The 14,318-nt window shown below is 39.5% G+C and overlaps 1 protein-coding gene across 2 annotated transcripts; it reads right to left on the bottom strand.

Annotated features, from left to right (window-relative positions):
* Positions 1 to 1,739: 1,739 nt before the first annotated feature.
* On the bottom strand, positions 1,740 to 4,312 carry ppp1r27a (protein phosphatase 1, regulatory subunit 27a). 2 transcript variants are annotated; one of them, XR_008387550.1, is made up of 4 exons: positions 3,536 to 4,312; positions 3,142 to 3,292; positions 2,749 to 2,952; positions 1,740 to 2,491 (listed from the first exon to the last, which is right to left on the bottom strand). XR_008387550.1 is itself a non-coding variant. In XM_053640295.1 (3 exons), exons 1-3 carry the CDS (start codon positions 3,948 to 3,950, stop codon positions 2,832 to 2,834), a joined length of 687 nt encoding a protein of 228 aa, XP_053496270.1. In that variant the 5' UTR covers positions 3,951 to 4,312; the 3' UTR covers positions 1,740 to 2,831. The 2 variants fall into 2 exon arrangements, 1 of the variants encoding a protein (XP_053496270.1); XM_053640295.1 differs by having other exon boundaries at positions 1,740 to 2,952.
* Between the last annotated feature and the right edge of the window lie 10,006 nt (positions 4,313 to 14,318).

Below are 14,318 nucleotides of genomic sequence, written 5' to 3'. Positions count from 1 at the left end.
GGTTGCCAGAAATAGAGTTCAGAACCCTCAGTTTATCTGCATCTGATAATATTGATTCAGGGCTGAATCATAGACAGGACAGGATATGTCCTTTAGGTGGTGTTGTAGACTAGAGGGCTGCTGCTGCAGCTGCTGCTGTCACCACGTACCTGGATCCTGTAGAATCCCACATAAAAATTGTGGGACATTTTTACTGTCAAAGACTAAATGTCCTCCCATTCACAAAAATTCAGAACGCTATATCTTATTACAAAATATTTTTCATTTTAAGTGCATTGTAGTTTGTTGTGGAACATTTACACTGGAATATTTTGTACAGCGTATTAAAACCCAATGTGCTGTTCAGTTTTTGCACAGCCCTGCTTGTAATACAAACTATGGAATAGAGGAAACATTACATAGATTATGCATTTTAATCTCGGATGATTCAAGCTGATATATGCTTAAGTATATAATATGATATATGCTTAAGTATATAATATGAAATGGTATTTCTTTTAAGGAAGATGATATCCAGTAGCCCACACACACAATAATTTGCACACACACCCTCATTTATCTCATATCAAGCTGGACACTTACAAATGTATTAGGAAATCATTTGTAGGAGCATTTACACAAGACATGTGGTATTCACAAAAATCCTGTTAATTAATTTAAATGTTTGTATCGTATGGGAGCTCCTGAACATAACTAATGTGACTGTCCATTGATAGGCAAATTGTATAATTGGCATTCAGGAATATACAAACTATATAATTGGTGACAAGATGCTGCCATTTTATATACTTATTCATACTGGTCAAGGTTAAATAGCTTAGTTATTCCAATTGCACACATAATATATAATGAAGAATATACATAAAGAAAACACATAATAAAGAATTGTCATTTTATATTAAAGTAATTTTATATTAAAGGCTTTAATTAGATAAATATTAAATATGACAAAAGAAATAATTAAGGAAAGCAAGGCAACAATCAAAAATAGATGAAGACTGGTCATTCAATTAAGACAAAACAAATGCTGCTGTATTAAAGGAGGATGTGTTGGTCTGTGCCAGACACACTGCAGCCAGCATGCTGTGATGGCTCAGCTGGCATTAGGCTACTGGAATATTTGGTGTATGCTGTGTTTGGGAGGGAAAGTGAGGATGAAAGCTGGTTTATAAGTCAAATCTGTTTGCCACAACATCTTCTTTTAATGCTGTGCAGCACTTCTGAGCCAGCACTAATTTGACTAACAAATCCATCTTGTGCCTTTCCTGCACATGTGCAGGTTTTGTCCAGGTGTTTAGATTTCTTGTTACTGGCACATTTCAAAGAGAGATAAGTGATCAATCTAGTATGTCTCAACCTACAATGAGCCATAATCCCTAGTGTGCTGCCACCATCATCAGGCTTCTTCTTGAATACTTCAGATTTCCTTATGACACATGTCCTCCTGTTTTTTTTGTCCCCCCCAAAACAGTATTGAGGGTATACAGAGTGTACTGGTGCATGAGAGGCTGAAGAGCACATCATTGCTCTTGCATGACTTCTGGCTGACAGTTGCCGTCGTGACAACTAAAAAACAACTAAACATATCAGTTTGTGATGTGTTCGGCGTCCATGATCACTGGATACATCTAGATTTCTTTTTTCTCCATTTTCATGTCGCTTTCTGCTCTCTGTGAGCTTTGCCGTTTATCGAGTTATGTAGCATGAATGTGCTTTGCATTTTGTAGGTCTTGGGCATTTATCAACATACTCAATGTGAGTATAAACAAAAATCAGCATTACTAAAATGTTTGGCGGGAATTTTTAGTTTACTAATGAAACCTTTACACTCAAGTTTAGTAAAAGTTTGCTAAATGAGGCCCATAACATATGTATAGTATACTGTATGTACACTAAAGTTCTAAATACTCTTACTACAGCCATTGAAGATATTTGTTTCCATAAACCAAAGAAAATCACAATTAAGTAATAAGGAGCACCTTTATTTATGAAAACAGTAAAAAAAAAAGGGAGAAAAACATAAGACTTTTCAAGAGAAATTCCACAAGTCTGTAGAAATAGTGCACTCTCTTTTAGCAGTACAGAAAGTATAGTGTTTTGCTAATATACAAATTCCTTCATTAAAATGTACATGTTTTCAGTGTTGTCTCAAGCTGCCCTGCAGACAAGAGATCTGTCCTAAACAGTGTACAGGTCAAACATAGGCCAGTAAATATACGTTAAACCAGGTTAAGAACTTTAAAGCACTGAAAGAATTGTGTTCTTAGCTACATTTGAGGTATTATGCACAGATCTGTGAACATAACAGCAATTCCTTGTGTGACTTTATATGAGAGTTGTCCTGCTCTAAATTTATGGCATGGACTGGATGACATACTTGGATTGATGAAATGCTACTGCTGGGTTGGCCTTCAGGGTGCAGTGTAATCCGAGCTCCAGAGAAGGTCGCACTGTATTCAGACATTTAGAGGTGATAGTATGTGTGCAGCAACTGCATGGTAGGGAAGGGGGATTAGTAGGACCAAGGTTTTGACGTGCGGATATATGGCAGTACAAAGAAGTATGCAGTATATATATGTATATATATGTATATATCCTTATATATATATATATAAGGAAAGCGGCAAACAATTACAGTATATTCCTATATTGCCTTACACCAAAAAAAAATAAGAAAGTATCACAAAAGAAAATATCTGAATGTCCTTGTTCCAATAACAATAACCAAAAACAATAACCAGAAATTACTTTTAGAGCTCCATCCCCTTAGACAGAATTGAGTCCAGAGGAACTGTTTCCTTGCAGTTTTTTTGGGTTCCTTATGCTTTCCTTTAGACACAGCCCATTTCAAACAGTTTGACCAGCTCTTTGCAATTGGTGTCAATAAGATCTGCTGGCTTCTCCCCATTTGCATTTTCAGCTTCTGTACTAGCACCTAGAGAAAGTAGATACCTGTGGAGAAGAATAGAGTACTCAACTGAGGTGTATTTTTCTGATTAAAATAACATTGAGATATTTATCGACATCAGATCATATTTATATGATTATAATATTTTCATTCTGAAATTCCTTTAACATCTGCTACTATTATTGTGTTACATTATGCTACTTTAACACATTTATCTGTACACTTGAACATACCGTGCAATCTCAGGGTAGCCATCGCTGCAGGCCATGTGCAGAGGTGTCCAGCCATCCTCATCTCTTTGATGAACATCAGCTCCATATTTTATCAGAAGCTTCACACACTCCAAGTTCCCTGAGAGAACAGCCTCATGGAGAGCTGCCATGCCTGTTAGGAAGGAAGAGAGAGATGGGAAGCTAAATGGCTTGGCTCACACCTTTTCACTCACAGATGTTTCTTGTTCACATTCCATCAGGACAGTACAAAATGAACTGGAATAGACAAGTTCACTCTTCTCAAGTTTGATTTTGTCCATTGATTTAGAACTAATCAATACTGGCAAATAATAATAATGATAATAATAATAATAATAATAATAATAATAATAAAAATAATGCAAAGCTTGCTTACCAGAATGGAAGATTGTATCCACTCGCACTTTCCTCGCTCTCATAAAGCGGCCAATCTTTTCCAGATCTCCATGCCGGACATAGTCCTGGAAGATGACATCATTGGTGAAGCGGACAGTCCGATTAGGCTTGCCCGTTGCAACGGGAGTCTGCTGTACAGGTGTACCATGTTTGCCGACATGTCCTGAGGGCTTGCTGTAGACAGACGTGTAGGAGGAAGATGTGCTTTTGTAAGCCGGGGTGTAAGCAGGTGGTGTGTAGTAGGCTGGCGTGTACTTTGCTGAGCTGTAGTGACTCGTGGAGTAGGAGCTTGTGGAATACTGCTTTGGAGTGTAATGGCTAGGGGTGTAGTGTGTTGGGGTGTATGTGCTCTGACGTGTGTACTGAGACACAAGGTTCTGGCAGCTGTACTTCATTACTGCAATAACTACGCTTTGGCCTCCCCCGCTGCTCCGAGCTTTGGAGGAGGTGGAGGAGAAATGCAGAAAAAACCCCCCAAAATACTGGCAAGATCCTCAGTGTCAAAAGCCTCCTTTCAGTGTTACTCTCTTCAGTGAACTGCCAGCACAGTAGCAGAAATACTTTCCAGTCCTTCTTAAATACCTTATCCTCCTTTGTTACCCTTTTTAGTAGACTTCCAACACTATAAACTTCTTGATAATTTTAATTATTTCCCAAACGTCCAAAAGTCACTTAACTTTCTCTTTCCTCCTTAGTATACTTGTGCTTGTGTCTTGTGCTTTCTCATTTTAGGTTCTCCTCTGGCTGTAGAGGCTAAGGTAGAGCCCTTTATAGCTTTTGTCAAGTTATTTTGGGGATGTCGTTCCTTGTATCAAGTGACTTCATGACAGTCGTGAGTGGCCACACCATAGCCAATCCTAGAATGCCGTCACATGTGCAACAACCTTTGACTCTGCTCCCCATAAAGCAATTTAAAAAATTCACCCAATACATGCAGTTTGACATGATGGACCTAAGCCTATATTTGCCAGTAGTATTTTTAAAAATCTCGGTTCAACTTTTCTTGTTGACCGTATGCTGCATGTGAAGTAAATAAAAGTTTTACGGCAGGCAAATGCTTCCTTAGTTCCTGCAGGGGCCATGATCTTTGAAGATCATTTGAAAGTGCCATTAATCATGCTGCTTCATGCTGGTCAACAGCAGTTAGGTAATGTCACATGTTTTGGAATTAGGGCATAGCATTCAGTATATGGTCTCAGAAGGGTGAGTGAAGCTTGCCCTAAACCCCTTATTTATCTCAAACGGACAAAAATACTGCATCACATTATGCTGATAATGCTCTAGTGGAATTAATCTCCATATCAACTAATTTCCCATGTATCTGAATTAATTTGCATGTCTTGACAAAGTGCATACACATACATAGACAATACTTTAATGATAGTTGATGGGGCTTTGTAGGTTTTTGTAAGACAATGTCTACATTTAGAACAGAATGGAACTGTTTATTTACAGTGAAAACTTTTAAATAAGTAATCTAGATCTTGTTGAAGGCTGCAGAAAAGAACCCCCACCAAGACAACACTGCATTAGCCCTTTCGAAAAAACAAGTTTCAACACTCCAGTATGTTCACCTCCTCCACACAACTGCTGCTGAATGTGGCATCAGATATAACATGTAAATCAAACTTGCTAAATTTAACCATTTCCTCAGTATGGTACAGTATCTTGATAGTCACATGGTGTGGCGTGACAAATATGTTTTTTAGATTTCAATTTGTCTGCATAGTGGTCACTGGTGCTATTTGTGTGTCGGTCTGGAGTGATCTAATTTTCATATGTGTGAGCTGGCTCAGTTATTCAGCTAGGGGCATGTAAGTGAAAAGTAAAAGGCTTCGGGTTCAGTGAAATTACTTTATCTTATTTCCTGACATATTTTCTTGATTAGAGATCATGTCCCAAATATAAAAGTTCATATCAACTATTCCTCACTGTCAACTATTCATATCCACTGTTCCTTGCTTTCAGGCAGATAAATGCAGGCAGAACATACTAATGTATACATATATGTCTATTCAAGCTCAAAACCTGAGTGAAAAGAGAAGGTTCTCCTTCTCATGTAATGCCGTACTTTGACCCCACTCTGAAGTCCAGCCCGATATAGACTGCAGTACTCCTATAGGAAGACAGAGTCTTTGGTGTGTAGCAGAGCTGGTTCAGTCTGGATTTTGAACGGTCTTGGGCTTGGCTCTTAGCCTTTCAAAAGGAGGTGATACCTAGCCAAAGGAAATAGGAAGGACGTACAGTAATATGTTGGTCTCTTCCTCAAGGCACATGTGAGCACCCAGGCAGTGATCTGACCAGCAGACATAGATTGCATAACTAATATCCACTGTGATGATATTTTTATGCCTACTAGTTTTATTTTCCTGTACTTCTAGTCATGTAGTATTTGATTTTCCTACTTTCTGCTTTCCCACTTGTCTAAATGGAAAAAAATATATAAACAAGAATTCTTTTTAAAAATAACTTCTCATGTGGCAGAAACGAGTTAGTAACTGAAGTTATCCTTGGTTAAAACCCACTGGAAACAACTTACTGTTATAGTCAGGAGTGTAGCGATGCTTGATAGAGTGTCTAGATTTTTCTAGACAAACTGATTTGGCAGCAACTGAAAGTTTGTGACTGTAGGCTGCCTCTTTGACACTTTGCTATATTTCACGCTGACTTATATGGCAGTGCGCATACAAGGTTACTGAGCTCCACCTACTGATCAGGCAACAAGATGTTTGACTGGCTGTAAGGGATTGTTTATCTGAGCAGATTGCGTCATCCTTTGATATGATCCAGGATGTTGTGACCTCTGAAACGGTGGGGACACCACCACACATCAGAAATATTAAGCCCCTCAATTTAACACCACCACACAATTGAAGTGGTACTCTTTGCTTGCTTAAAAGAATTAAGGTCTGACCTTAAGCAACTGACCAGAAAACAAAGTCCTATATCGGGGTGTTCAACTAAAATTTGTGAAGGTTTAGCTCCATAAACTTCCTTGCTTACAAAGGTGTAACAAAGGTTATATCGTTTCACAATGGCAGTTCATGTTAACCATTTCACAACTCTGAAAATAGAAGTGTAAGCTTGACTGTTTTTTAATCCCACTCAAAATTTTTCTTTATACATTCTGTTTTCATCAACCTTTTAACTAGTCATTTCACTAATCAGATCAGAAAGGGTAAATCTTCCCTTCCCTTCCCTCTTTGGTGCTCTTTGTAGGTAGTCTTTGGTCCAATGAGCTGCCTTCAGCTAAATAATTTACATAACTGCATGAAATTGAATACGCCTTTTTGACAGGAGCCAAGCTGAATCACATTTAGAAAGCTAGAACTGCTGAACTTTTCCCTCACATCCACTGATGGGCTCTGGTACAGCAAAATACTTTGCTGAGTCTGCAAATTAACACCCCCTGTTCTGTATGTTACACTTTAATGTTCTGTGATGCATGCTCAGTCCTATTCATTATGTGTTTAAATCCTGAACTGTGTAGTCAGGTAAGAACTGTAGTAGGTGCTTGGGGTCTGGCTGAGGGATGACCTCCAAATCAAGGCTCAAAGACACCAGTAGAGTCAATGCTGAAGGCATTTCTACTTGCAGCCAGAAAGGCTTATCTATGATCCCACACGAGCCAATGTCTCTGAAGGCTCTTATTTTTGTCTAAACGAGGGACTGCTCATAAACTTATATTGGAGTACACTGGAAAGGAAGCATTGTTAAAAGATTGTTGAATAAGGGTAGAATTACCAACACTTGGCCAAAGTTACTAGATCCTTTAAATGCCAGAGCAAACTGACATTCAGTAGGTAGGTCTGGGCACTGCTTGCTTACCGACTGGGGCAGTGGCTGTTGCGTATAGCTTAGCAATCGTGAATGAGTCTTTACAGGGATGGAGAAATGGAAAGTCAAAAGTGGAATGGAGTTTTGTGAGGAGGTAAAATTACTCTACAGCCAAACGCACTAGGTCCATTTAATGCCAGATCTGCATTCTCAGAATATGATCCAGGCACAAAATTCTCAGAAGAACACTAGAAAAATACTACATCCATCATTGAGAAATATGGGCATATTATTCTACGGCTTCCACAAGTAAACTCTGCACTTTTGATCGAATTGCTGATCTACTGTGGAAGCCAGAACTGAAATAGATTCTGTGGCTAATTCAGGTACTGTAATCCAGGGGCTGATGGAGGAGGCTAATAATTTTTCTGTAAAGCCAGGATGGATACTGTGCTAGCATGCACACATTTAACCAAAGCAGCAAATGGAATTTTTTGAGACATGCTATGTTTGTGTTTGGCTGTCTTTGGTTGCAGTGGCACTACATTGCCACATAGTGAGGATGTCACCTTATGCACCCTAAGACCACTGATCTCAACTCGCGACCAAAGAATTCTTTTACGATGTCAGCAAAATCAGGCTGAAAATTGTACATATAAATATGGCTAAGATTTTTGTTTCCTGACCTCTTTTTTAATACTCATAACAGGTCCTAGGCTATGAATGAATACATCCTGAAACATTCTGAAAGCTGACGACATCCTGGATTCATAGCATGATAATTCCAACCAAAATAATACCACAAATCCAATACGTGCTGTGCAACAAAGCTCACTGACTAACTCTGCATGCCTGCAATGTACAGGTTTCAGCCAGTACCAACTGACATTGAGTAGGTAGGTGTGGACACTGCTTGCTAACCAACTGGCCAGACCTAAGTGGTGCGCGGCTGTTGTGTAGTATAGCAATCATGATTGAGAAAAGGAGAGTCTCCACTCCAGTGGAGAGGTAGAATTACTTACACTGGGCCAAAATGTGTTTCAAAAATGTGATAAGTATTTCTGAGAAATGAGCATGTGAGCACATGAAAACTACCAGCTGATGTAAGACTGGAAGAAAAACATACAGAACTTCACTATGGTAATTAAGTTAATTAAATTCTATTTTCGAATGTTTGTGCAGTTCCTGATTATTTACACTAATTTTGACCCCACTCTCTATCTAAAGTCTTGCATTGGTACATAAGTAAACATAAGTGTTATTAGACAGGAAAAAGTATCATTCATATTTCGGATATATATCAAATAATCAAATTTGTGTAAACATTACAGATTGTGTACATCAGTAAAGATTTTAGACACTTTACTTCAAGTGGTACCTTAGATGACAAATTTATACAACTGTTACATAAGGTTATTGATACTGTTACTCAAATGAAGAATTTGAGTTTGTCTTTCATCACTGCTGATGGATTGTGTACACAACAAGCGTCCATGCGGTCACAGTCATGCGGCATTAGCTGCTAACCTTTGCTTGCATGTCCTCTTAGCATGTCTGCCAAGAGGAGGAAGTAAGTGTAACTGGCCTTCGGGGAAGGCTTAAAGTAGCAGATTAATTCAGATCTCATATTTATAGGCATTGTACATTTAACCCTTATATTCTGCCCGGTCCAAATAGCTAATTTAAATTATATTAAATGTTGCATGGTACTAAAATGATTTTCCACCAAGCATTTCCACTATCACGAAAAACTCCCCAAAACTTTTCACAATTCTTAAATTACAGAGAATATGTTGACGTCAAATAAAGTTTGTATTCATTCGAAATAAACACATTAGAAAAATGTTACCATTATTTTGGCACATCTACCATCTACCATCAAGAGAATTCCGAAGCATTAAAAAAAATGCGAAGATCCCAAGATTAAAAAAAATGTTGCAGCCACCATACATACATGTGTTCATTCATACATTATACCTAATGGTGATTAACCTAATTTCAGTATCAAACCCTGGAGCTATGAGGCAACAACACTATCCACTTAACCACCATGCCGCCATTGTTAATATTTGAGAAGACATACAGTAAGCCTATTTTTGTTAGGACAATCGCCTTCAAGTAATGAACAGAACATGAACATTGAGATTACATTTAAGGATGGCAACATGGGACAGATCAAAAACAATGGACAAATTTAGATCAAGTGTTTTTTTATATTTTATTCATTGACTCGTATCACTATGGAAACGGTATAACAGAATTAAGGATAATTTGCTGAAAGAAGAGAAACAGACAGTAAGTCCTATTGTTTTATTCCAAGTGTCTCCTCATGCTTGAAAATGTCAAAGGGCACAGAAAAAAAAGAGTGAGAAAAATAAAACCAGTTGATTTTTATAGAATGTATTAGTGAAAGATGAGTATCAGTTTGGTAGATCTTTAATTCTATAATTACATATGGCCTCTCTCAAGTATTATTAGGTTTTATTATTATATGATTACTTTGATCTTCCTTCTTGATGAAACAGAATGACAGTGTAAAGCAGATGCGTGTTCAAAAGTGCTCTCATTCACCATCCCAATGGGAGCATTTCAAGAAAAGAAAAGCAGTTATATGAACAGTGAGGAGAGAGAGAGAGGGATACCATATGGTGCTGACAGGATATCCTACTGGTATCAGTCTCATTAACAAGACTAGAATGCACTAGCCTCTGAGTTCCTGTTGTTGTCACAAATCTACTCACCAGCTACTGCAGCAAGAGCAGAATATGAAGAATCCTTTAAGCATGAGCTTAGAGACCAGGTCAGGAGATCTGCTATATCTGCTAAGGATACATATAGAAGTTATTATGTGGTCTATTAAGTTTAAGTCGCTTGCTATTAGATCCACTTAAAAAGTATAGTGTGTTCATGTGCATGTTGGAGATTAATTAATGGTATTATATCAGGCTGAGTAATTATTTTTATACCAACAGTATAAAGGACCAGATTATGGTTCTTTTCAACACCTGTCTGTTACAAAGCAATGACACTGGAGACTCAGACCCCAAATGTTAAATAAATGTGTCCTTACAGAAAGCATCTCCATATCAATGATTATATGTTTTTTAATCTATGCATAATTAGACATAGATTATGTATCACATCTGCTATACAAGTCCCAGTGTAAGCTGTTACTATAGAAACAATGGCATATTAGAACATACATTAGTATAAACATGTGATTTCCTTGTGCCCGGCACTACCGTCAGAGATGCTGTTATAGAAAATGAATCAATGACTCAATGAATCAATCAGTGCTGTGGTATAAGTACGGTATGTAATGTAAGGGATGTGGTCTAGGTAAAGATACACTTGAAGCAGTTTACCCCATTTATTATTATTGTTAATTTTTATCCAATATTTTATTAACTAGTGTTAGATGTGGAGATTTGGTTAGTTGCACACATAATATATTAAATATATTCAATAAAATACACTCAAACTTCACATTATTAGGAACAACTACATTACGGGTCAAAAGTTTAGAAACACTCATTCTTTATTTTATTTTTTCTCTCCACATTTTAGAATAATAAATAAATAAAGTCATCAAAACTCTGGAATAACATGAATGGAACTATGGGAATTATGTTGTGATAAAAAATCCAAAATAAATAAAAAATAATTTTATATTTTAGCATCTTCAATGTAGACACCCTTTTTGCCTAGAATTTTCAGAAATGTATTCTTGGCATTTTCTCAATCAATTTCTTTAGGAATCCCCCTGAGATGCTTTTAAAACAGTATTAAAGGAGTTCCCACCTACACTGGACACTTATTGGCTGCTTTTCAGAATATTTCGCTCCAAGTCATCTGTTAAAATGTTTTTTTTGTTTTTTTTTGTAAATAAAATGTTAGTTTTCTAACGGAAGAAATGAATATGTTGGAACAATTATATTTTTGTCTACAACACCGATTTCAAACATTTAATCATACACCTTCAGATAAAAAGATTTTTAAGATAATGGGAAACATCTCAGTCAAGTGTCTCCAAACTTTTGACCGGTAGTGTGTATAGTTGCTCACTCATGTCATTATATTATTAAGTGGCAGTCACACAATGGATAAAATCAAGCAGATACCAAAAAACATTGCCGGTCTTTTCCTAATCTCCAACTCCAGTGAACCTGTGCCCTGTGAAGCCTCAGATTCCTTTTCTTGGCTGACAGGAGTGGTCCCTGATGTGGTCTTGCTGCATGTTGTGTGCTCTGAGATGCTTTTCTGCTCACCACGGTTATAAAAAGTGGCTATTTGAGTTTCCATAGCCTTCCTGTCAGCTCTGGCCATTTCCCTCTGACCTCTTTAATCAACAAGGCATTTCTGTCCACATTCTGTCTAAACTGTTGCTCACTAGATTTTTTTGCACGACTCTGTATAAACTTTAGAGACTGTTGAAAAAATCTGATGTTTTTGAAATAGTCAAACCAGCTGTTCTGGTACCAGCAACATACCATGGTCAAAGTCACTGAGATCACAGATTGGCACATTATTGGCTAATCTACTAGTGTTTCTATTGAAGTGACTAGAGAGTGTACATTCACTAATATTAAGCAATTGTTTTCCATCAGATTAACAGGCACCATGGAAAATATGTGGTGAAGTAAGTGTGAAGAACACATCTGAGAAAGTGGAGCTTGTTGTCACAAATCTGAGACCTCATAATGCAGGACAGTCACACACACATACTAGCCCCATAAGGTAAAGTAGAGGGCAACATATTCCCAGAATGCGTTTCACAGGGGTCAGTGTGCCAATTTTAGCAGCACAGCCAATAGCAGAACAGGAATCCTGCTTCACATCCATGAGGGCCAGGTTCGAGTTACGAGTCAATGAGGGAGAGAGAGAGAGAGAGAGAGAGAGAGAGAGAGAGAGAGAGAGCATTTAAAAGCAGTAGTAAAATAGGATGTACATAATGTCCTACCTGCCTAAAATAAGTAGATACAGTATATTGTACATGATAGAAAAGCTCACTGCACTTACCATTCTCCTTTAAAGGGATAGTTCATCCCAAAATGAAAATTCCCTCGACAGTTACTTACCCTCATGTCATTCCAAACCCATAAGACTTTTGTTCATCTTCGAAACACAAATGAAGACATTTTTAAAGAAACCTGATAGATTTCTGTGCCTCCATTTACACTCCAGTAACCAAAACTTTCAAGCTAAAAAAAAATTCATAAAGGCATTTGTCACGTCGCAGCGAACCAGCGACTACAACTCCCAGAAGGCAACGCAAACTACAAACATGGCCGACGAGGACTACACTTCCCATACACGCACACGCTTGCATTCTCCCGAGTTCTGATCACGGACATCTGCACCCAATCACACACACACACACGCACGCGCACACACACACAGTATTTAAGTCATGATTAGAGCAATGTTTACTCGCGAAGTAATCGCTCAGCAGTCTCCTCTCTGTCGTTGACCAAGCCATTGTTATTGTTTAATATTAACCTGGTTTTCAGATTTAGTGCCTTGTTTCTTGACCACAATTCCCTGCCTAGCCTTGTATTGTCTGTTCGCCTGATCGTCTGACTAATGCTTGCCTTACGATTACGCCTTCTGCCTCATCCTCTCTTTTGGAGCCATTCTTGCCTGCGCTTGCTTCCGTCTCAGGTACCGTACGTAATAGATTACTTCACCTTATTATGGAAGCAGCAGGCACCCCGGAATGGCGTCAAGCTATTGACGAACAGAATAAAGCTATAAATGTTCAACAAGATCAGATATCTCACTTAACAGAGCGAGTGGCACTCCTGTCTCAATCTGTGCTCCCCGCCAAATCACCCCCTGCGCACATTCCGCCACCTCCGCCTGTGCATATTCCACTACCGCCGCCTGCGCACTTTCCACCCCTGCCGATGCCGGAGAGATATGCTGGAGAGCAGGAACGATGTAAGGGCTTTCCTGTTACAATGTTCTCTGTTCTTCGCCAGCTACCCAGAAGTGCCGGAGACTCGTAAGATCACACACTTCCTGGAGCTCTTAACTGGACGTAACTTGTTATGGGCTACCGCAGTGTGGGAGCGAGAGGGCGGCATCATCGCCTTTTTGGAGGATTTTGTTACCCATTTCCGGCACGCCTTTGATCATTCGCCTGACGGATGGGAGACGGGCCAGGAGCTCATGAAAATCCCGCAGGGCATGCGGTGGAGTATGCCCTGGAGTTTCATACTATTGCAGTGCGGAGTGGGTGGAACGAACCGGCCCTCAAGACAGCATTCTGCCAGGGGCTGAATCCCGAGCTGGTGAAGGAGTTAGCCTGTCGGGATGAAAAGCTCTCCCTCGACGCGCTCATTGACCTTGCAATTTGGCTGGACCGATTATGCCAGACCAACCGCCCCGCGCTGTGTGAGCCCAGGCTCCCCGTGCCAGGAGCCACAGCAGAGCCCATGCAGCTTGGACAGGCGCGGCTTCGCGAGGAGGAGAGGGAGAGACGTTGCCGAGAGTCCCACTGCTTTTTCTGTGGAGAGGACAACCACCTCGTCCACCATTGCCCTCTCAAAAAGCCACAGCCCTCCAGGGAGAGCGGGGACAGCTGACCATGACGCCAAATGGTGAGTTCCAACCAAGGACACACAACTCATGTATTTGTGCTACCTGTCAGGATTTAACACTCAGGGGTGTCTACTGTGCTCACAGCGCTGATAGACTCAGGAGCTACTGGCAACTTCAATGACCAGAGAACAGTGCAAGACCTAGACCTTCCTGTTCATCCCCTACACCAGCAACGCCATATCCAGTCTATCGATGGGTCTCCCATAGGTGGTGGGGTCATCTCCCACTGTACAGCACCCCTTGTACTCCAGGTTAGTGCCATCTATAGCGAAACCATATTCCTATACGTCACTGTCTCTGCCCGGCACCCCGTCATTTTAGGCCTCCCTTGGTTGGAACTCCAGAACACCCTGGTTTCCTGGGCGGACAGACAGACTATCCAG

Source organism: Ictalurus furcatus, chromosome 2 (genome assembly GCF_023375685.1).
Source record: "Ictalurus furcatus strain D&B chromosome 2, Billie_1.0, whole genome shotgun sequence".
In the NCBI taxonomy this organism is placed as follows: Eukaryota; Metazoa; Chordata; class Actinopteri; order Siluriformes; family Ictaluridae; genus Ictalurus; species Ictalurus furcatus.
The sequence above is the reverse complement of the archived record's forward strand: the minus strand, read 5'-3'. Positions and strand labels throughout refer to the sequence as shown.